Source organism: Triturus cristatus, chromosome 6, assembly GCF_964204655.1.
Source record: "Triturus cristatus chromosome 6, aTriCri1.1, whole genome shotgun sequence".
Classification (NCBI taxonomy): Eukaryota; Metazoa; Chordata; class Amphibia; order Caudata; family Salamandridae; genus Triturus; species Triturus cristatus.
This window is the reverse complement of record NC_140589.1, coordinates 35,673,099-35,697,261: the sequence shown is the minus strand read 5'-3', so window position 1 is coordinate 35,697,261 and position 24,163 is coordinate 35,673,099. Positions and strand designations below refer to the sequence as shown.

The following is a 24,163-nucleotide window of genomic DNA, read 5'->3' as shown; positions in this document are numbered from 1 at the left end:
TGTAAAAGATATGGGATGCAGCCATTTATGTACAAAAGAAAACCCTTTCTGACACCTCTCCTGATTGAAATGTCTTCCATCAGTTCTCCTGCAGGGCCCCACATAACACTCGCAAAACGTTCCAAATATAAAGCCTATATCAGGAGCAATAGTCCCTGGGGGACCCCAATCTTATGCAAAGCCACCCAGAGGTATTCCCTTGGGACAAGATCAAATGCTGCTCGCAGATCCACAAAGGTGACATACAACAACCCCCCTTATCAATGTCTATTATATTCCACTTAATGCTCAGGAATCCCACAACCTGGTCAATAGTACTGATGTTAGATCTGAATCCTGCCTATAAGTGGGATAAACCTTTGGCTTGTGAAATCCAGTCCCTTAGCCTAGATAAGATTTGCATGCTGTAGACGTTCTGTAAATTATCAATCAGACTTATTGGTCTGTAATTTCCCGGTGTAGAGTTACCACCCTTTTTATAAACAGGGATTATTTCAGCTCCTTTCCAAGCTCTCGGGATAGGTGCACCTGCCATCAATGCATTTGACAGGCAATTTATATAGGGTCCCCAGATTTGGGGTTCATTCCTGAATAGATCTGCTGGGATTCTAGCCAAGCCATGCTTTGACAGATTTCTGGGCCTGGATTGCATCTACATTTTCTTTTAGGATAAATGGCTTGATCTGCTTTCCATCAGAATCTATAGTGTGGTCTGGCAAAGTCTCTAATATCCCGTCTACCAAACTTGCCTCCTCAGAGTGTCGAGAAGTGGTTCACCCTTGCTTCTGGGGCAATATGGCAATCTGGGAGAGTTATGTCTCTGCGTCATGTGTGTCCAACTGCCAAAAGCACGTATTGTCTCTGAGCCGGACGTCCTCTAATAAATCATCCCATATGCCAGCCTCCCTCTGGGCTTTACTGATTTTAATAGCCCTGGTATATTCCCTTCTCATCTCAGTAATGAGTGTTCTATGGTTACTCTTTAGGGCATTTACCAGGGCCTTCTTGGTGATTTTGCATGATTCGTTGAACTACTCATTAACTCTTGGTCTCCGGGTCCCCTTCCACTTTTACAATCCTTTACATAAAGGTTACCAATTTAAAAAAAAAAATTATCAAGCATTATCTTAATCTGGGTAGGGGATAAAGCAGGACACTACTGCTAATACAAACGAAAACATTTCGATCATGGCCTCCTTGGATCTTGAAAGAACCTCCCAATTCACCTTGCATTTGTTATTATTAATCTCCACAGGATTATATGGTTCAATTAGGATTTGACTTTCCCTATTCCTTATCCGTTACTTATCCCAGACTAGTGCAATAGGAAAATGATTGCTATCAAGGCAATCAAGTATGGCCAGGTCTTCCATTTCGTGCCAGGCCCAAACATCCATAAGGGTGAAATCAACGTGGCTCTTATAGTCACCCTCCTGAATGTTGGCTTTGCATTCAAAACCAATGCATGGCCTCAGACCAAAAGAGATCAATATATCCATAATCTTGAGGGCATCAGAACTCATTTTATGTGGTTTCCTATGGACGCAAAATCTAGGTTCCCCGTAGATTCATCCTCATCCATAACCAATTCCAAGAATGGTGCATATGGTTCGAAAGATGCATTAAAATCTCCTGCAATGATCACGTTACGGCCAGGGCCAAAGTCTTCCAAAAATGCATTCAAGGTTCTGAGACACTGGGAGGGTTTGGGAAAAGGGGTCGACCTGTTGTAAATGTTAATCAACAAATACGGATTCCCAGAATTGGCTTGTTATGCTAAGAACTAAAATGCCATCATAGTCCATAATGATTTTCTTAATGGTATAACTAAGTGATATTTTGGACCATATTAGAAGCCTCCCAGACGGCCCACCCTCTACGGATGGTAGTGCTTCAATGCTATGTGTTAAGCAACCTTGCCTATGAACTTTAGCGAGCGCCCAAGTCTCCTGGAAGATGCAGAAGTCATAATCCCCAGTATCCATCGTCCATTTTTGACCAAATCCCAGCAATGTTCCAGGGGATAAGATGAAGAGCAGAGGCTGGATTTGTTGAATCCTGCATGGATCTCCGTGCAGGCAACCTGTTGTCAGATTAAGGTCATCGGTGGAGACCCCTTGATGACTGGAACAGGGACGGCCTCCTCCTGCTAGGTTCGGAGTGAAAGGTCGCTCTGCGTAGTCAATCAACTTGGTCCAAAATATCAAACTGATCGAACACAGGAACACTAGAAGGCTCAGCCAACCACTGCCGGTCAATGGTAGGAACACGTGAGCCTATTTAAGGATGTAACGAGAGACGGGTATGAGTAGCACAACCTACACGGTGTTGGTTTGTAAAATTATCCCATAGGGAGCAGAATAATACTAGTTTGACCCACTGGTATGTGTGCCACATCAGATAACAATTTTTGGACCAAGGAGGGATCTTTAAAATTCCTAATGAAACAGTCTGTGACAAGGGCGAGTTGTTGTCGGACCCCGGGGGCACCGAACCGCAGCTACCGGTACTACTCACAACTCAGAGGCGGGGCCTGAGGGAGTCAAAAGCACTGGAGGCGGGGACCGGAGGAGGAGGAGGCCAGAGCGAGGAGCGGAGCGAGAGCGAGGAGCGGAGCGAGAGCGAAGAGCAGAGCGAGATCGAGGAGCAGAGAGCGGACGAGGAGAAGAGAAGAGCGAGAACGCGGAGCAGAGCGGGAGTCCGGAACAGAGCACGGAGAAGGGGACGACCCAAGGCGAGAAAGGAGGAAAGAGAGAGACGACGGCGGCAACCGGAAGGGACTCGTGGTGGTACCCCGAGGAAGGACGCAAGGACGAAGCAGCCGGGGCCCAGAAACCGGGTCCCGGCCTCAGGCAAGTGGCGGAGAAAACAGGGAGGGCCCTTGTGGGTTGGTGGCAGGTACAGATGTCTTACTCGGGACTATAGCCGAGCCCCAATTCCATACCCCCACCAAGTAACGAAGAGATAGCACAGGGGCGGGTTGTAAAACTATCTCCAGCGGGTTGCCACCCTGACTAAAAGGGCCCGGGGACGATAGCAACCTCCCCAACCGATACCCTAGTGGGATTGAGGATAACGTTGGCCACGAGACTAGAAAAGGGGATCAAGGTCGGGTACTAATCGTCTTCTTCTGTTCTTCTTTTCCGAGGGGGACACCTGGCTGGACCACACCCCGCACCTACACCCGAAGACGGAAGACGCTTGAAAAACCCGCAACCAAAGGCCCTGCCTTCCTCGCGACAACCCTCGTGGGGAAACCCTTCTCTGTACAAAGGAAAACGGTTATCCAGAAAGGAAATAAAAACATAAGTTACAACCCCAGCACTGACTCTCGCTGTTCTGTGGGGCGGGCGTGACAGTGGTGTCAGAAGTGGGATTGCCGATCGATCCCTCACGCCCATCCAGTCGTACTCCTTGGGAGACACGCCCCACCATGACGCAACCCATAGGCCTAGACGAGATGTTGGCACAGCTGGCGGAAGGACAGCGCCATTTACAATTGGTGGTAGAAGCCCAGTCGACAGAAGCAAAAAAGGACAGGGAATTTGTGCAAGAAGCTTTACAAACTCAAGCGGGACTCCTGGTACATAACCAAGCGATCCACGACACGACGATCCAGAAGCTAACGGACACAATTGCCAGCACCAAGGTGCATCCCAACGTCCCCAGCTCCGTCTTACAAAAGTACCGAACAGGGGAAGACCCTGATTTCTTTTTCACCAATTTCGAGCGGGTGGCGAGTACAGCCCAGTGGCCCGAGGACCGATGGGGCCAGTACGTCGCCCCCCTTCTCTCCGGTGAGCTCCAAACAGCCTACCAAGCTGCCAATCCCTCCGGTGATACACCCTATGCGGTGATTAAACAGACCATCCTGGAACGTCTCGGCTGCGACCAAGAGCAGTACCGTAGTCGATTCCGGAAGGAAAAATGGCAACCCCAAGACAATCCCCGAGCGTTCTATTATCGGTTACAGGACCTAGGGACCCGCTGGCTCCAGCCCCACACAAGCAGCAAGGAAGAGATAGTGGACAGGATTCTGTTGGAGCAATACATTGAGGGTCTCCCTCCCTTGACTCGGGCCTGGGTTAAACAACATCCCAACCTTACTGTTCCACACGCAATAGAACTGGCCTGTGCACACCAACGGTCCCCCGAAGCCCGACCCTTCACACCCCGACTCCCTACCTCTATTATCCACCGATGGAGGGCAGCCAACCCTACTCCCAGTCCGCCCAACCCACGGCCTCTTATTGATCCCAGATGTTTGCCTCGCGGGGAGGGGAGAGGAGGTAGTCAGGGGCCCCAGTGTTTTCATTGTGCAGAATGGGGCCACATCTCCCGCAACTGCCCCCAAAAACCCGTCTCCGTCGAACCTATGGAAATCGGCTATACCAGAGGCAGGGTGCTGTGGGCTGGAGAGGGTGAGACGGCTTACCGGTTAAACCTCAAGGTGAATCAAATCAACACTCAGGTTCTCGTGGACTCAGGGTGTCGTCATTCAGTTATAACACAGGAGCGCGTACGAGCCCACCAATGGCTAGAAGGAGAGGGAGTGGTAATCACATGTGTACATGGGGACCAGAAGCGATACTCCGTGGCTAGAGTAACCCTGGAGTATGGAGACCGGTGTGCCACGATCCAAGTAGGGGTCATCCCGCACCTGGTCGAGGACATGATTATAGGGACAGACTATGAGGACTTCCCTGCTCTCTTGTCCAGAGCAATCGAGGAGAGAGACGCTCAAAGATGGCTCAGTGAAGCACCATTATCGACAGTGGATCTACCCCCAGGGGTCTATAGGGAAAAGAAAACGCGACGCGAAAAGAGGGAACAAAAACGGATCACAGTACTACACGGACACGGACAAGCGGCAACCCCTTCCACCTCCTCCGCCAAGGGGGAAGAACCCAGAGCCACTGGCAGCTTCAGAGCCGAACAGAGGGAGGATCCAACACTAGGGCATGCTTGGGCCCGGACTGTGGAGGACACAGACGACCAGGTAGGCCCCTGTTTTATCCTAACGAAAGGGCTGCTGTATAGAAAGATTACCAAACCAGACGGGCCACTTCGACAGCTCCTGGTACCCCTACCGTTCCGCAAGCAAGTGCTCTATTTAGCCCATAATCAGGCGGGAGGGGGCCACTATGGGAAAGAGAAAACGGAGGAATACCTATTGCGCAGGTTCTACTGGCCAGGGGTCTTCTCTGACATAAGACGGTACTGTGCCGCCTGTGCCAGATGCCAGATGTCCAATCCCCCTCATGTCCCCAAAGCACCCCTATGCCCTCTTCCGGTAATCGACGTCCCCTTTTCCAGGGTGGGAATGGACTTGGTCGGCCCCCTGATTACCTCAGCCCGAGGCTATCAGTACATCCTAGTGCTAGTCGATTACGCGACCTGGTACCCGGAGGCCTTTCCCCTTTCCAGCATGTCTACCGCTAGCGTCGCCCAAGCTATGATAACATTCTTTAGCAGGGTAGGGTTCCCCAAGGAACTGCTCACCGACCAAGGGACCCCGTTCATGTCAAAACTGATGGCCCAGATCTGCTCTCTTCTAGGGGTGCGCCAGATACGCACCTCTGTTTACCACCCCCAAACAGATGGCCTGGTTGAAAGATACAACCAGACCATTAAAACCATCCTGAAGAAGACTGTAGCTGAGACGGGGCGAGACTGGGACCGACAACTACCACTCACATTGTTTGCTATCCGAACACATACCCAATCCTCCACGGGGTTTAGTCCTTTCGAGTTAGTGTTTGGGAGGAAACCCAGGACCCTAGTGGACATGGCAGCGGAAAGATGGGAAGACGAGGAGGATGAGAATAAAACTCTGTTGGAATACGCAACCCACCTGAAAGACAGGCTCTCCTCTCTCTGGGACAGGGTACGACACAACCTAGAAGCAGCCCAACAGAGACAGAAAACGCACTATGATCGACAGACTGTTCTGCGTCACTTCGCAGTGGGGGACAAGGTCTTACTCCTCTTGCCCTCTTCTGACAATAAACTGTTGGCCCGCTGGCAGGGCCCCTACGTGGTGCTAGAACAAGTCACACCTGTCACGTATAGAGTAGCCGTGCCCCACTCAGGGAAAAGGGGTCAAGTCTACCACGTCAACCTGTTAAAGAAGTGGATCGCTGATCCTGACGATGGAACCCACACCCCTACAAACCTGCTCATCACAGATAGTAAGCCGCTAGAGATTCCCTTTCCTGGGGTGGGCGCTACACTCCCCAACAGGGACATCCCCACGGGAACCTGCTTATCCCCGGTGCAAAACCATGAGCTCCAATCTCTTCTCGCCTCCTATTCGGACGTATTCTCCGCTACACCAGGGAGAACCCACCTCGTCCAACACGACATCATAACCGAAGGGGCTACGCCCATCCGGCAAAGGCCATACAGAATCCCGGAAGCTAGGCGACATATAATAGAAAAAGAAGTGGTGGACATGCTGAACAGCGGGATCATAGTGCCTTCTTGCAGCCCATGGTGCTCTCCCATAGTGTTGGTCCCAAAACCCAACGGCACGGTCCGTTTTTGTGTGGACTACAGGCGCCTTAATGGAGTCTCTCGTCTTGACTCCTATCCCATGCCTCGAGTCGACGAGATGATCGAGAGGTTAGGGACGGCTCACTACATCAGCACACTCGACCTCACAAAAGGGTACTGGCAGATCATGCTCACACCTCAGGCCCAAGAAAAGACAGCGTTTGCCACCCCCTCGGGCCTATACCAGTTCCAGGTCCTTCCCTTTGGCCTCCATGGGGCCCCTGCCACCTTCCAGCGCCTCATGGACGTTATACTGAGACCCCACCAAACATACGCTGCAGCGTATCTGGACGACATAGTGATCTTTAGTACCACCTGGAAGGCACACCTAGAACATCTTCAGGCAGTCTTGTCAAGCCTCCGGGAAGCCGGCTTAACAGCTAATCCCGACAAATGCATGCTCGCCACCGACAACGTCCGCTATCTTGGCTACCATATCCAGAACGGACGTATTCGACCTCAGGTAGACAAAGTCAAGGCCATTTCCCTATTAGGTAGACCAACCACAAAAAAGGGCATCAGGGCATTCCTGGGATTAGTGGGCTACTATAGGAGGTTCATTCCCCACTTCGCAGAGGAGGCGGCCCCTCTTACCGACATGCTAAAAAAGGCAGGCCCCAATTCCATTACCACCTGGACCTCTGCACAACTTCACAGTTTCGAACTGCTCAAAACAAGACTGTGCAACAACCCCGTGCTCATATGTCCCGACTTCACGCGCCCCTTCACGTTGCAAACGGACGCATCAGACCGGGGTTTGGGGGCCATCCTCTCACAGCTGACTCCATCTGGGGACCCCCACCCCGTGGTGTACCTCAGCCGGAAATTGGTACCACGGGAACTCAGGTATTCCACAATTGAGAAGGAATGCTTGGCCATACGCTGGGCAGTCCAAGCTTTGCAATACTACCTACTGGGTCGCCCTTTCACTCTCCTGACGGACCATGCTCCCCTTGTCTGGCTGGCACGACACAAAGACACAAACCCTCGCATCCTTCGATGGTTTCTAGCCTTACAGCCTTTCTCTTTCCAGGTGGCCCATCGACCCGGCGCCCTGCAGACCAACGTGGACTTCCTCTCCCGCAGTCCGACGTCTGCATGGCCCGAACGGCCATGCCTGGATGGGAAGCACTGTGACAAGGGCGAGTTGTTGTCGGACCCCGGGGGCACCGAACCGCAGCTACCGGTACTACTCACAACTCAGAGGCGGGGCCTGAGGGAGTCAAAAGCACTGGAGGCGGGGACCGGAGGAGGAGGAGGCCAGAGCGAGGAGCGGAGCGAGAGCGAGGAGCGGAGCGAGAGCGAGGAGCGGAGCGAGAGCGAAGAGCAGAGCGAGATCGAGGAGCAGAGAGCGGACGAGGAGAAGAGCGAGAACGCGGAGCAGAGCGGGAGTCCGGAACAGAGCACGGAGAAGGGGACGACCCAAGGCGAGAAAGGAGGAAAGAGAGAGACGACGGCGGCAACCGGAAGGGACTCGTGGTGGTACCCCGAGGAAGGACGCAAGGACGAAGCAGCCGGGGCCCAGAAACCGGGTCCCGGCCTCAGGCAAGTGGCGGAGAAAACAGGGAGGGCCCTTGTGGGTTGGTGGCAGGTACAGATGTCTTACTCGGGACTATAGCCGAGCCCCAATTCCATACCCCCACCAAGTAACGAAGAGATAGCACAGGGGCGGGTTGTAAAACTATCTCCAGCGGGTTGCCACCCTGACTAAAAGGGCCCGGGGACGATAGCAACCTCCCCAACCGATACCCTAGTGGGATTGAGGATAACGTTGGCCACGAGACTAGAAAAGGGGATCAAGGTCGGGTACTAATCGTCTTCTTCTGTTCTTCTTTTCCGAGGGGGACACCTGGCTGGACCACACCCCGCACCTACACCCGAAGACGGAAGACGCTTGAGGAACCCGCAACCAAAGGCCCTGCCTTCCTCGCGACAACCCTCGTGGGGAAACCCTTCTCTGTACAAAGGAAAACGGTTATCCAGAAAGGAAATGAAAACATAAGTTACAACCCCAGCACTGACTCTCGCTGTTCTGTGGGGCGGGCGTGACACAGTCCCTCAGGCGGTCCTTTCGACTTTTCCCAATCCACTGCACTCTGCAGGTAAAAAGTGTATTATGAGCCAAAGAAATAGGAAAATTCATATTCTTCCAGAGCCAGTTCAGACACTTTAACCAAATTATCGTGCTATTCTTTCTGCCCTTTGCTCAATCCGGGTACTCCTGTCAAGGGGCAAGCTGCGGGGGGTAAATTAATAACAAAAAGGTCCCTAGTCTCTTGCGGGGTACGTCAGCCACCTTAAGCCTGGGGATGCCCCCCTGTTGGCAGAGTTGCGATGGCCGTTGGCCCCTCTCTGAATTTACCCCTGCTTTTATTTAATCAGTACCGCTGGTTGGTCTTTGTGCACTAGCAGCTACTTCCACATTACAAATGCTCATCGTATCTTTCCCTAATTCCACAACTGGGGGAGTTGGTGCAGAATCTCCTCAGTCACTAGACTGAAGGCGAGATGGCCGGGGTTTGGCGGTATTGTTAAGTAACTGTTCAATCAATGACAATCGTGCCAGGACGGGCGAGAGTTCCTTCTTAGAATCTCTTCTAGCCTACCAACTAGATCCTCTACCAAATCTACCACCCAACTTGGTTTTGTGCTGCGGTCTACATCACCCACAGCACAGTTGGGTTAACAGGAGCATGGGTGGAAAATGATGAATTAACTGGAGGACTATGCTTCTGTCCGTAATAAATAGCTGATTTTGTCTGTGTTTTGGGGGCCTGCCAGGGTTCTTCATGTATGATATTGGAAAGTAGTGTCTGTTGTAGGGTATCAGACAGGTGGTCTTCCTGTTGGAACAGTCGCCCCTGGGACAGGCAGTGATTGACCAAGATCCTTTGGCCCCAAGGAGAGTCTTCTTAGGTAGCTCAATTTCAGAGGCTATGACACCGATTGCCCTCTGAAGTATTAGATCTATCAAGGTTGCCCTGTTGGGGTGAGGAGGCGGGGCTACTGCTTAAGCAACCCCTGTGCATTTGCGCTTGCCCATGAGGTCTTTACCGAAGGACCAACCCAAATAACGACATGCCATTGGCACAAGGGAAGCTCTTCAACGGTGAGGAGATTGGCTAAAAACAAAAGTCAAAATCAATGACTAGTTAAGAGAATGCTAGGAGTGTAATGATCAAATGACAATGCAGCACTACAACACAGCACAGGAGCAATGAACCACTTTCCTCCTCCCTGGTCTTGACTAGCCGCTGCCACCCCCCACACGAAGGAGCTTGTGGGTTTCAATCTAACTAGAGGCTGCAGGGATCACTTTATGCAAGAATGACAGTTGTTTGGTTTATGAATCGCGTCCAGTGGCGACGTCCAGAATCAAGGCACAAGTACTGAGAATCCAATCCATCCACGTAATACAGCAAACGTCTCAGGAGCCGGAAGTCACATGCATAGGGCCTGAGGAGCACAGAGCAGCAGAAAGGAGGCAAAAGTACCACTAATGACGAAATATACGAGAAGACGGTTTACCATAAAAATACTGTTTTGTTCCTACTTGTATTTAGTCTAATATAGCAGGCTATTCAACTAGAATTTTTTTTTTTTGTGGAGGCCTCCCTTTGTAACGCTTTACTGGCAGGGTTTCTAAATTTTACAGCTTCGGACAAGGAGGCAAAGTAATAAAAAGGTGTACGCTCAGGATCACACATTTTGGCCTAGGGCAGAATCTGGGATCTCAGCTCAGGGTTACAGCCACAGATTTTAAAACCATAGGGGTTACCTCCTGTCTCCACGGGGAAAGCAGCAGCCTGTGTGCAACGTTGTCTTATAACAGCCAAGTTACTGCCCTGCGCTCATGAAGTCCAATGAAAGATCCGGTAAACGCCTGGGCAGCATTAAACAATAATAGGCTATTAACGGTCACAAAAGGCGATAGGGGGCTGCTCTCATGTTACAACGCGGCTTTGCAGCCGGTGGGTCAGTTCTGGGTTAAACTATAACTACATGTAAGGGAGGCGAGCACGCGCACATGTTTGAGATGTGATCCCTGTAAGTGCTGTACTACAGGACGCCGCGTGTTATCCTCTACACCACGAGTGAAGGGCAGAGGACGCTGGACGGCCTCGTTTGCTGCTCCATCGACTGGGCCCAGCAGGGTATGGAGAGGTGTAACCGGACCACCAGCCCTGGGGCTCACAGATTCACTTACCTCTGGGTATGGATAGCCTTATGTATGTCAGGTCCTAAGAGTTCAGCCCCTGCTCCCTTATAGGAGTGCGGGATGTGTCCTTCATCTGCACCCTTCCTGTAAATTCAGGGCCAGAGAGTGATCCCTTAAGCAGGGAGGGATGTGTGTCCCATCTACACTCATCCTGTAAATTCGGGGACAGAGTGAACCCCCTACAGCAGGGAGGGATGTGTGCCCCGTCTAGATTCACCCTGTAAATTGAGGGAATGAGTGTGACTCCTTACAGTAGGGAGGTATGAGTGCCCCATCTACATTCATCCTATGAATTCAGGGACAGAGAGGGATTTCCCTACATCAGTGAGGGGTGCGTGTCCCATCTACACTTAGCATGTAAATTCAGGGACAGAGAGTGATCCCTTACAGCAGGGAGGGAGGTGTCCCATCTACACTCATCCTGTTAATTCAGGGAAAGAGAGTGAACCCTTACAGCAGGGAGGGAGGTGTCCCATCTACACTCATCCTGTAAATTCAGGGAGAGAGAGTGACTCCTTACAGCAGGGAGGGATGTGTCCCATCTACATTCATCCTGTACATTCAGGGACAGAGAGTGATCCCTTACAGCAGGGAGGGGTGTGTGTCCCATCTACACACATCCTGTAAATTCAGGGACAGAGAATAATCCCTTAAGCAGGGAGGGGTGTGTGTCCCATCTACAATCATCCTGTAAATTCAGAGTTAGAGTGATCCCTTACAGCAGGGAGGGATACGTCCCATCTACACTCATCCTGTAAATTCAGGGACAGAGAGTGATCCCTTAAGCAGGGAGGGGTGTGTGTCCCATCTACACTCATCCTGTAAATTCAGAGTTAGAGTGATCCCTTACAGCAGGGAGGGATGTGTCCCATCTACACTCATCCTGTAGATTCAGGGAGAGAGAGTTATTTACCTACAGCAGGGAGGGGCGTGTCCCATCTACACTCATCCTGTACATTCAGGGACAGAGAATGATCCCTTACAGCAGGGAGGGATGTGTGTCCCGTCTATATTCAGCCTGTAAATTCGGGGAATGAGAGTGACTCCTTACAGCAGGGAGGGATGTGTCCCATCTACACTGATCCTGTAAATTCAGGGACGGAGAGTGATTTCCCTGCAGCAGTGAGGGAGGGGAGTGCCGTACACATTCCGGTAAAGTGAGTGACGCTCATTACAAGAAGCTGTATTGTAAAGTTGCTGGAGCCAGAGACGTTCAATCCGGGGTCTGCCCGATACGCCCTATGCTGCTCTGTCCAGGAGCGTTAACAGATCTGGGAGTACAGAGCATGCCTCTGCATCCGGCATCATGTCCTCCCCTCCCATGGTTTGTTCTGTGCCCCTCCCTAAATTGGGCTGTGTCTGGGTCGGTTTCAATAGGACCCAAGCTGCCCTTGCCAGTGAGCGCTTCCTTCCCATGGGTGCTCCTGCAACGCAAAGGACTGTGCTTCCACACTCGCCACCGATCCATGGTCGCCAGCCCAGACCACGAGCTTTCCTCCTCTCTGCAGCACACCGGCGACCTCTCAAGGGTAAGCCTCGAGGGTCACCTCTGTGCGCCAATTCAAGGAACGTCTCTGGAGGCCTCGATGCGCCCTGTAGTCCGAGCCTCCCAGAGTGGCCAGCCGATTCTTCTAACTCTAGAACTATATATGCGTTTTACAAAGTACCGAACAGACAAGGCACAGCACTGACATCTCCATGAGGCATTGCAAACCCAAGGAGTACAAAACCTGGATTCAGAACGTACACCTGCAGTAAGAAAAAGGCATCAAAAGGAATGAACTGGGCAATGCCCGGATGTGACGTACTGTCTGATACTCTGACATATTCAAACAACTGAAAGCCCAAAACAAAGCGCTTGAGCAATCTGCAGGGTGCGGACGACTGAGGTGGACCAACAGCGATCCAGGCCCCTCTTCTGTGTACGAGCTTCTAGAGGTCCAGCGCCTCTCCTTCTGCATACCAAGGGCCCAGCCTCTCCTTCGGCATACCAAGGGCCCAGCCTCTCCTTCTGCATAACAAGGGCCCGGCCTCTCCTTCTGCATACCAAGGGCCCAGCCTCTCCTTCTGCATAACAAGGGCCCAGCCTCTCCTTCGGCATACCAAGGGCCCGGCCTCTCCTTCGGCATAACAAGGGCCCAGCCTCTCCTTCTGCATACCAAGGGCCCGGCCTCTCCTTCGGCATACCAAGGGCCCGGCCTCTCCTTCGGCATACCAAGGGCCCGGCCTCTCCTTCGGCATACCAAGGGCCCGGCCTCTCCTTCGGCATACCAAGGGCCCGGCCTCTCCTTCGGCATACAAGGGCCCAGCCTCTCCTTCGGCATACCAAGGGCCCAGCCTCTCCTTCGGCATACCAAGGGCCCAGCCTCTCCTTCGGCATACCAAGGGCCCAGCCTCTCCTTCGGCATACCAAGGGCCCAGCCTCTCCTTCGGCATACCAAGGGCCCTGCCCCATTCGCTTCCTATATGCTCCAAGGGTAGCTCCCTGGAGTATTCAGCTGTACTCCATCTGAGCCAACAAAGAGACAAGAAACATGTACTGCTAGGCCAGCAGGGTCATTGTTTCCATCTCTTATAAATAGACTTCCAATTCAAAGCTCCATCTATAATTAACTGACTGCTGACGTGCGCAGGTCTGTCATGGGCCAGCATACCCACCAAGCCATCCTCACGCCTCATGACCGGTGCCAAAAGCAGGCGAGCACCGAAGTGCATTAATATTATTACAGACAAGCGTCATCACCAAGGCACCTCAGCCATACACTCATGAAAAGGGTAATATACCGTCAAGCAAATAATCAAGCAAAGCATTCATGTGTCACATATCTTGAAATGAAGAAATATACCCTAGCACTACACAACGTACGCCTCCCTAGAGGTTTCCCTGAAAAGTGAAAGTTCTCTCTAGAATCAGACAGCTTGGCTCACAAGCATATCATATCAGCAGTGAAACCTCTGAAATGGTCCACTTGCAGCTAATAGTCCCAATAAACACTCTATGGGGCGGTCCATTTCACCCACTACCTGTGGCCTGCAAGCCGACAGGGTTACTGGAGTTTCCAAAATCAATGCACAGCATATTAACGTAATGTTCACAACTACAACAAAATGGACTAAAGAATAAACTAGGACAACTGGTCTATAAAAAGTACTCTGAATGAATACCTCAGAGCTCAAACTGTGCCCCAGTCCCATTCACCCTAGTGAAGGAGTTCCAGCTGCCGGCTGGTTCATAGTGGGAGGCTTTCGGTTCACTGTGTGGTGCCCGCCTGTGGCTGCTGCAGGTGCAGGTGAGATGTGAAGTCCTTCACATAAATGCATACTGCTGGCGCATCATCAGGTGTTCGGTACAAAATGGGGTCCCCTTCATAGCACTGCTCGTTTCTCGTTCGCTCTCGCTGGGTGTGGGATTGAAGGTCCCTGGAGCCATCACCATGTGTGTCTTGAGCCTTTATCCTGCTGTCCATCGGATCTGCTCTCCTGTGCCGAGGGCCAGTGTCACAGCTTCTCGATGGCAATTTCGGGAGTCTCCCCAGCGGAGTTCTAGATAGGCCTGGGCACAATTTTAATTGAGCTGGAGTAATTCTGCGTAACTTGGACACAAAATGATCAAAAATTAAGCGATTATGCCCGTTTGTGTAATTAGGAGTAATTTGCCATACCAATCCTACCACAGAAGCACAGGATCAGCAAACGTGGCGAGCGCCAGCAGCTCTGGCTGCTGTTCATGGGCTGTTGCATTTGGGGCTATTATGCAAAATGATTCCCCAGTTCTATTTTGGACATGAGGGTACAGTTTGCGCTAAGAAAATATTGCTAAATGCTGGATTACATGCCTCGCGTAATTTTGTCAAAATATCCTACCACAAGTTATGCCCACCCCCTAGTCCTAGACTCCACCCAAGGTACAACTCACTTCATAGCGGGTGACTACTGCCCCCATGACAACCTAATGGTTGCTGGCAGCGCTTTAGAAGGATGGGATATTGGCATTTTTACCTCGACTGCTGCCTCTCCCTGGTAAAACCTGCGCAGACTGAATGAAGAAGCACTTGCGTGGGGAGTATTTATTCACCAGTGCCCATTAGGGGATGCCGGTCATTACTAAGGACATCCGATTACCTCAACTCCGTTCCATGGAGCTGAACACCACCAAAAGCAAGATGCAATAGCAAAGACTGGTTCCTCCAGATGTTTGGGGGATAACTTTGAATTGAACAGGACAGTTGGATCGCCGAAATACCACTGTTTTGGAATTTAAGCTAGAATTGTGCGCTATTCAAATTGCAAAGCGCTCTATACACCAATGCGGAGGAAAGGACTGGTCTAGAGGCAGGAAGCATGGCTGTCATCCCTAAAGGAATTAGGAACATTTTCCAGGGCTGAGGACAAGGACTTAGCATTTCTTTGGCCTGAAAAGAAGACGGTTGACACCCTGACAAAACGGTCTTAAATCTACCCCAAAAATACAGGCCCAGATGTAACCTGTGTTGCTATGAAGACCTACTTCTCCGTGGACATGCCTAGACCAGACACTTGTTACTGTGATTCATCCAGACCCGAAAACTGAAATCTGCGAGAATGAAGCAAAACAATAACTGACATTAAATCCACCCTCAAGAGGAAAGTTGAAAAGATTCTTATTTGAGCTGCAACTGAAGACGTGGCCTGCTTCGGGTACTCCTTTCTCTCCCTTGGAGTGGCCCACTTGCCCCTTTGTACGTGGCAAAGGGCACCCACTCACCACACTAGTAATAAAATATACCCGCATGTACACCTAGAATGGTGCAGAAGTCTGCCTTCCGACACCTCTCCACCCGTAGGTCCCTGACACCCGGCTGAGGCCACCGCTGAGACCCACAACACAGCACCCAACTATGGAAGTGATACTAACAGAAGACAGTGACGCGCCAGCAAGGCGGAAGGAAGAGAGTAAGAATGTGGAAAGCTGTGCTGAATGCGTTGCCCTGCTCATACAGACTTGACACGGAGCTCAGCCGCATCATGGAGCTGATGCCGCTGTCCCATTGGGTGGCAATAATGCGCTGTGCTGTTGCTCTCAATTACTGAACGTAAAGTAACCATTGTACGCGTAGGAGATCATTTTAACTACATATTCTCACCATAACCATTCCACCACAGTACCTTCTGAAACCCAAATCCCATTCACTGAACTCGCAGTAGTACTTGGGTATAGTGAGTCCAGCGACAACAGGAAATACTAGTTTACGTGTGGCCTGGTGCCCCACTGCATGACTTCAGGGAATAAAAGGACGGGTGCGTCCAATCACTTCATGTGTCCTTACTTACACCAACCATAGCAACAAGCTCGACGTTTGGCTTCGAGTGGAGTTAGAACAGTAAGTCTGCCCAGCGTCTGCGAGCAATGGCCCTGGAGCCTGTAGTAACCACGGCTAAAGACAACAGTCGAAATCACTGCCACTCGTGGGCACTCTTCAGAGGACAGACACACTACAAGAGGTGAAACTGCTACATAACGTCCTCATCTGCAACAGTTTCCCCAATTAACAAGAAGTTGCAAACAACAATTGAAAATAAAACATGCAAAAGTGAAGACGTTATCGCAACGAAAAACAGATGTTAATCAATTAACAAAACGCAAAATCCGGCATCTCTCCTAGCTGAACCCGAAGCATTCCTATCCTGGCGAGATGCTCCCTGCGGCATGTGTGCAGAGGCTCATAAGGCAATCTTGGCTGACTGAGCAACAGAAATAGCTACAAAAACAAGCATTTGCAATGCAATAGGTCTCGCATTTATACGAGTTTGAGCTATTGGCATTGTAAATGACAGTGCCTTTTATTTATGTTTTAAAAAAACCAAACTTAAATAAAAAGTATTGTCATTTACAATGCCAATAGCTCAAACTCGTATAAATGCGAGACCTATTGCATTGCAAATGCTTGTTTTTATACCTTGCGCGATAATTTTACTTTAAGTTTCGGTTTCAATTCTCCGTTGCCGATCTGGGTAATAAAGCTTTCTAGTTTGGGATGTTTCAAACGTGCTGGGTCCATACGCACAACGTGTTCATGCAGATGCATAACTCAGCCTCCAATTTAACGTGTGTTGTTAATAAAAACGTTGTGGCGCTGTGTGGTGCCCTGTGGCATGTTCACTAATGTGATACAACAGTGCGCCCTGAGCGTCACATTAACAATGGGATAATCTGACGCGTGTCACAAAAAGTAGCTGAAAGCGGGCACACATTGTTCATGCTTCATTAGGCATGCCCTGTGCCTGAGAGTGCTGCGTTACAGGCAGCATTTTTTTACCTCCTCCATCTCATGCTAACGTCGCCGATAGAAGTACAGACAGCAGCAGAATGTTCTCTGGGTCGTCTCTCAGGTGAGCATTGAGAACACCTCGTCCTTAAGCGCGGAGCGCTTTTGAGGATAGCGCAATTTAAGAACTTTAATTTAACAAGGAGCTTTCGATTCTTAGTGTAGACAAAGTTCCCGTTTGAGAGTTCTGGACACAAAACTGGCGTGAAGTTCTGAGGCATTGGGTGTGGGCGGCCTGATGAGACGTTCGAGGGCGCCACATGTGGTAGCAGGGCTCTGTGTTTTGTTAATTGTAATGGCGGATTTAAGGGGGAAGAAAAGTGAGTTTTCTCTGCATGCATAATAAACAGGCCAATGAGCGTCTGTTGGCTGCTGACGGGGGTGTGTGTGGGGGAGAGGGGGTGGAGGAGTGGTGTTTTGTAGCTGAGAGGAAGGGGTCACATCAAAGCGGCCGTGCGGCCCGCGAAAGTGAAAGCAAACGAGTGCTTTCAGGCCTCCAAATGGTGCGCGCGCCCGGCCGACGCACATGCACTGTATTTGGAGGCCTGAAAAGCCACTGTTTGCACTTCCAAAACTCGCTTACTATAAGTCTCGCCAGAGCAGCGCTAAAGCGCTGTCTCAGGCGAGACCTAAAAAGAGGGTTCCAAAGAGCTGTCTACCGTCACCATACCTCAAAACAGTAGATTCACCCTGAAGCCACCCTCGTTTCAGATAGATGGAGACTTACACCCATGTGAGTACTTCCTTGCTTCAGTTGTAATTCCCACTGATTGTAGCAAGGTCACTGTACTGTCTGCCATTCATTGCTTTGCCTGACAGCTTCCACAGGAACCTCCTGAGGCCTGAAACCAAACTTCAAGCGTATCCTCCTCTCTAGGGGTCTCTGCAGGCACTTCATCAGGATTTAGAAATGAATCAACGACCGCCTCTCAGTGCAATTGCTACTACAGCTCGGAAAGGAAGTGCAATAGCAAAGTTAAGCGCAAGTCTAAATAAAGAAATATAGGTAACACTTCAGCAAGGTAGCGGAGAATAAGGGTACAGGGGCAGACTTTGTGTGGGTCAAGCTGGGGTAACGGGGTTAGCATAGAGCTGCATCAGGAGAGATGCGTTTGCTCTCAGTACTGGAACAAGGAGTGTGCAGCAGGTGAAGACAGGTGCACAGGTCGGGCAGTGTTTGGGCGATGCAGGCCAGGTCTGACGTGCACGGGAAGAGGGGAGTATGTCATCAGACAGGGGTGTGGAATTCCTAATTGTTCCCAGGACATATTTTTTGGGGTCAAGGACAACAAGTTTTCATGTTTATTTTGTCCTTGGGACAAGTAGACCCAACTCCCCTCCTCCCCCCCCCCACTCCCCTGCAGCATAAACATTTTAGCTCCCAGTTTACAGTACCACATTATGGCTCAAGAAAGGGCATTGTCTGAAGTTAAGGTAATATTTGTGTCCATATGTTAATGCTGTTCAAACTTGTATTTTTGGTTCATTAATGCACATACTTTAGTCTTAGGGTAAGCACTCTAAGGTAATGTTGTAAGCTCAGACTGCACTGTTGACAGTGGTCCCAGTACAAAAACATGTACACACGTTTGCAAAATTTAACACTATAAGGCTACGTATAATGCCCCCAGACTGCTCTCTGATTAAATGCAAATATTTGCAGAAGCTTGAGCAAGATTGAGGAGTCTTTGCTTTCAAATTAAATGCTTACCAAAAAAAATCCAACTAGGAAAAAAATGCTTTGCTAAACTAATGTGAACCTTTAGATACCTTTTCTATGAAGCACCATCTACTAAATTGTGTTAATGCATGCTAGTATCCACCCCCCATCAGATTGAGAACTTTACTGATTTCACCATAACTAGGAATAATAAGATGGCCAGGAGATCGTACTCCTAGAAAATATTTGTGAACTGCATTTTAGCAAGTGCAAATATGCACAGGTAGATTTTGCTCATGCACAAATCTGTTGAGCGTTTACAAGTTCACTTTCCCTCCAACCACTTTTTACCCAACCGTGGAAGAAGTTTTACTTATGCCCTTGTCAGGAGCAAATTCCCAACCATTCTTAGTATGGGAAAGGATTAAAGAAAAGCTGGTGAAATCCCTAAAACATGCACGTTAGCAGATTTGTAGAGACACCAAAGTGCATGCCAACCCTGGTACTATTGCTGAACGCTATCTTTAGCCCCAGTATATAGATCTGTAGAGAGGTGGCATAATGCAGGAATTGCTAGAATTCAAACCCTACTATAGTATGAGCCCTAGCATAATCATAGAACATATTATCAGTGGTCTTATATTCTAGATTGCTTCCATAATTTATCCCCGCACTACGTGGCACCAAAGGAACAAGAGGATTTTCTTTACAGGACATGTAGATTTATGAAGCAACCTGTCCCCTGGACAAGCAGCTATTTTATTAAATTCCACGCCCCTGCATCAGTACTAGAATTATAAGGAGTGGTTAAGTCGAAGGTCGAAACGCCAATATTGACAATGCTACATGTGGCCTCACAAGTAAAATACAAGAGGCTAATCTAGGTCGGTAAGAAGCTGCATTAACAAAGCTGCACTAGCTATAGGCACAGGACTACCAATGGCTACTGTGGAGCATCAATAGTGCGTGTGTTTGTGTCAAACAGCTGCTGCCGGAGTGCACACTTACCAGTGAAACAAAGCTGCATGTCCAGAGCTGTGAAAGAACTACAGCAGTGAATGGCAGCAGGAGATTCAGTTCTGGATTCGGGTGTAGTGAAAGGTGTGCGAGACCTCAGGAGTGTACAGCAGGTGGGGGCTGAGGTGCAGCGAGAGAGGTAGGAGAGAGCACATGTTCGACCCCAGTTATACTGGTTTTAGGTACCTGCAGGTCTGGAAAGAGATGCATTGGCACAGCTGTGTTTGACTCCAAGCGCTGGAGTGAGATGCACTGGCACAGCTGTGTTTGACTCCAAGCAGCACACAGTAGGGACAGTTGTGGGTCTGGGTTGAAATGACTGGCAGGGCAGTGTTTGATACCAGCAGTACATGGCAAGGGTACCTGTATATCTGGGTTAAAGGGGACTGACCGACATAGCGGAGTAACACCGGTTACATCCTAGCAATACAGACCAGGGGTACCTGCAGGTCTGCGCTGACGTGCACCAGCAGAGCTGTTAATACTGGCAGCACACAGCAGGGGTGCCTTCAGAACAAGGCTGGGGTGCAGGGGCAAAGCTGTGTGAGGGTCTCAGTGACAGGCAGAGGTGTGTGGCGTCCTCTGCAGGTCTTGACTGCAGTGCACTGGCAGAGCTGTGTGAGGGACTCAGTGACAGGCAGAAGTGTGTGGTGGCCCATGCAGGTCTGGACTGAGGTGCACTGACAGAGCTGTGTGAGGGACTCCGTGACAGGCAGGAGGGTACCTGCAGGTCTGGGATGAGGTGCACCGGCAGAGCTGTGTGAGTGTCTCAGTGACAGGCACAGGCATGTGTGGGGTACCCGCAGGTCTGGACTGAGGTGCACCGGCAGAGCTATGTGAGGGTTTCAGTGACAGGCAGGGGTGTGTGGGGGGTACCTGCAGGTCTGGATCGAGGGGCACTGGCAGAGCTGTGTGAGGGTCTCAGTGACAGGCAGGTGTGTGGGGGTACCTACAGGTCTGGATTGGGGTGCACTGGCAGAGCTGTGCGAGGGTCTCAGTGACAGGCAGAGGTGTGTGGGGGATACGTGCAGATCTGGATTAAGGTGCACCGGCAGAGCTGCGCGAGGGTCTCAGTGACAGGCAGAGGTGTGTGGGGGATCCCTGCAGGTCTGGATTGAGGTGCATCTTTTTTTTTCTTTTCAGTTTTATATAGCGGGAACTTGACCCGAATCTAACCAGGTATCAGAGCGCTTTAAATAGCACCAGTTACGTTACATGAGGACACACATTCATTCTTTGGGGGTTTTTTTTTGTTAGGTACGGGGAGATTAAGTGATTTGCCCAGAATCACAGGATGTTTAGCGTCATTACCGAGACTCGAACATAGTTCCCCCAGGTCCGAGGTCGAGCGCCCTAACCGTTAGGCCAACTCCTCTCCCCTGGAGACTGGACTGATGTGCATCGGCAGAGCTGTGTGAGGGGCTTAGTGCTAGGCAGAGGTGTGTGGGGGTACCTGCAGGTCTGCATCGAGGGGCACCGAAAGAGCTGTGTGAGGTTGTCAGTGACAGCCAGAGGTGTGTGGGGGAGTACGTGCAGGTCTGGATTGAGGTGCACCGGCATAGCCGAGTGAGGGACTTAGCGACAGGCAGAGGTGTGTTGGGGGTACCTGCAGGTCTGGATTGAGGTGCATTGCCAGGGCTGTGTGAGGGTCTCAGTGACAGGCAGAGGTGTGTGGCAGTCCCTGCAGGTCTGGATTGAGATGCATCGGCAGAGCTGTGTGAGGGTCTCAGTGACAGGCAGAGATGTGTGGGGGGTACCTGCAGGTCTGGATTGAGGTGCACCGGCAGAGCTGAGTGAGGGTCTCATGGACAGGCAGAGGTGTGTGGGGGTACCCGCAGATCTGGACTGAGATGCATCAGTACAGCTGTGTGAGGGTCTCGGTACAGCCAGAGGTGTGTGGGGGGGGGGTACCTGCAGGTCTGGATTGAGGTGCACTGGCAGAGCTGTGTGAGGGTCTCAGTGACAGGCAGAGGTGTGTGGGGGTACCTGCAGGTCTTGACTGCAGTGAACTGGCAGAGCTGTGTGAGGGACTCAGTGACAGGCACAAGTGTGTGGCGGCCCACGCAGGTCTGGACTGAGGTGCACTGGCAGAGCTTTGTGAGGGACTCTGTGACAGGCAGGGGGGTACCTGCAGGTCTGGGATGAGGTGCACCAGCAGAGTTGTGCGAGGGTCTCAGTGACAGGCAGAGGTGTGTGGGGGGTACCTGGAGATTTGGATTGGAGGTGCATTGGCAGAGCTGTGTTTGACTAAGCAGCACACAGTAGGGACAGTTGTGGGTCTGGGTTGAAATGCACTGGCAGGGCAGTGTTTGATCCCAGCAGTACATGGCAAGGGTACCTGTATATCTGTGTTAAGGGGGCTGACCAACGTAACCGAGCAACCCCAGTTACACTCTAGGAATACAGACCAGGGGTACCTGCAGGTCTGCACTGGGGTGCAGCGGCAGAGCTGTTTGCACTGGCAGCACACAGCAGGGGTACCTCCAGAACAAGGCTGGGGTGCACTGGCACAGCTGTGTGAGGGTGTCAGTGACAGGCAAAGGTGAGTGGGGGGTACCTGCAGGTCTGGATTGGGGTGCACTGGCACAGCTGTGCAAGGGTCTCAGTGACAGGCAGGGGTGTGTGGGGGATCCCTGCAGGTCTGGATTGAGGTGCATCGGCAGAGCTGTGTGAGGGTCTCAGTGACAGGCAGAGGTGTGTGGGGGTACCTGCAGGTCTGGACTGAGGTGCACCGGCAGAGCTGTGTGAGGGTCTCAGTGACAGGCAGAGGTGTGTGTGGGGGTACCTGCAGGTCTCAACTGAGGTGCACCGGCACAGCTGGGCGGGTCTGAGTGACCGGCAGAGCTGTGTGAGAGTCTCAGTGACCGGCAGAGGTGTGTAGGGGTACCTGCAGGTCTGGATTGAGGTGCACCAGTAGAGCTGTGCTAGACCCAGCAGTACACACAGGAGCACCTCCAGTACAAGGCTGGGGTGCACCGCCACAGCTGTGCGAGGGTCTCAGTGACAGGCAGAGGTGTGTGGGGGTACCTGCAGGTCTGGACTGATGTACATCGGCAGAGCTGTGAGAGGGTCTCAGTGACAGGCAGGTGTGTGGGGGTACCTGCAGGTCTGGATTGGGGTGCATCGGCAGAGCTGTGTGAGGGGCTCAGTTCTAGGCAAAGGTGTGTGGGGGTACCTGCAGGTCTGCACTGAAGTACATCGGCAGAGCTGTGTGAGGGTCTCAGTGACAGGCAGAGGTGTGTGGGGGTACCGGCAGGTCTGCACTGAAGTACATCGGCAGAGCTGTGTGAGGGTCTCAGTGACAGGCAGAGGTGTGTGGGGGTACCTGCAGGTCTGGACTGAAGTGCATCGGCAGAGCTGTGTGAGAGTCTCAGTGACAGGCAGGGGTGTGTGGGGGGTACGTGAAGGTCTGGACTGAGGTGCACCGGCAGAGCTGTGCGAGGGTCTCAATGACAGGCAGAGGTGTGTGGGGGGTACCTGCAGGTCTGAATTGAGGTGCAGCGGCAGAGCTGTGCGAGGATCTCAGTGACAGGCAGAGATGGGTGGGGGGTACCTGCAGGTCTGGACTGAGGTGCACTGGCAGAGCTGTGTGAGGGTCTCAGTGACAGGCAGAGCTGTGTGAGGGTCTCAGTGACAGGCAGAGCTGTGTGAGGGTCTCAGTGACAGGCAGATGTGTGTGGCGGTCCTCGCAGGTCTGGATTGAGGTGCATCGGTAGAGATGTGCTAGACCCAGCAGTACACACAGGAGCACCTCCAGTACAGGACTAGGTTGCATCGGCACAGATGTGCAGAATGTCAGCGACAGGAAGCGGACAGAGAGCAGGTACATACCCGCTCCAGGAGCCGCCGCTGCAGCTGGCTCTGGGCCCCATGGTGTCCGCGTCCCCTCGGTCTCAGCAGTCCATGTGTGCGGGCCCCGGCCTCAGTCCCGCCCTCCGCTGGCACGCATGCCTCCCTCCGGCCAGCCTTGCGGACGCAGCTCTCGCTCCACGGGGCTCACCCAGGCCCGGCCTCCGCTCCTGGCTCCGGCGGCTTCAGTGGAAGAAGGGCCCGGAGGGAGCAGTGCGGAGTGACAGGGAGGGGCGGGACTTGCGGAGGCACCGCCCACCGAGCCACCCATTGGATGGAAGGACCACCCGCCCTGGAAGTACCGCCTCCTCAGGCGCCCGACGCGGCCCTCCTTCCGCTCCTCCCTAAGTGACGTCTCTCTGTCCCGGAAGTGACGGCCCAGCCGCCCTAGAGCTGGTCCCGCTTTGGTTCCACGTTGGCTCCTGTGTGGTTGCTGTTGCGGGGAGACTGGATCCGGTGGAGGGGAGCCCCTGGTCTAGTACCGACTGCTTTCGGGGAAGAGGCGCCCGGACCAACGGAGTCTGGGTCTGGCACAGGGGGCCCCGGACATGTTTACCC

General features: G+C 51.9%; 1 protein-coding gene across 1 annotated transcript in view; it reads right to left on the bottom strand.

Moving 5' to 3' along the window:
• Positions 1-23,855, bottom strand: part of SLC35B2 (solute carrier family 35 member B2) — a 175,817-nt gene extending 151,962 nt beyond the window's left edge. Inside the window, exon 1 of the mRNA XM_085610190.1 lies at positions 23,588-23,855. Within this exon, the coding sequence (XP_085466316.1) occupies positions 23,588-23,628 (41 nt within the window). The 5' untranslated portion in view covers positions 23,629-23,855. The remainder of the gene's footprint in view (positions 1-23,587) is intronic.
• Between the last annotated feature and the right edge of the window lie 308 nt (positions 23,856-24,163).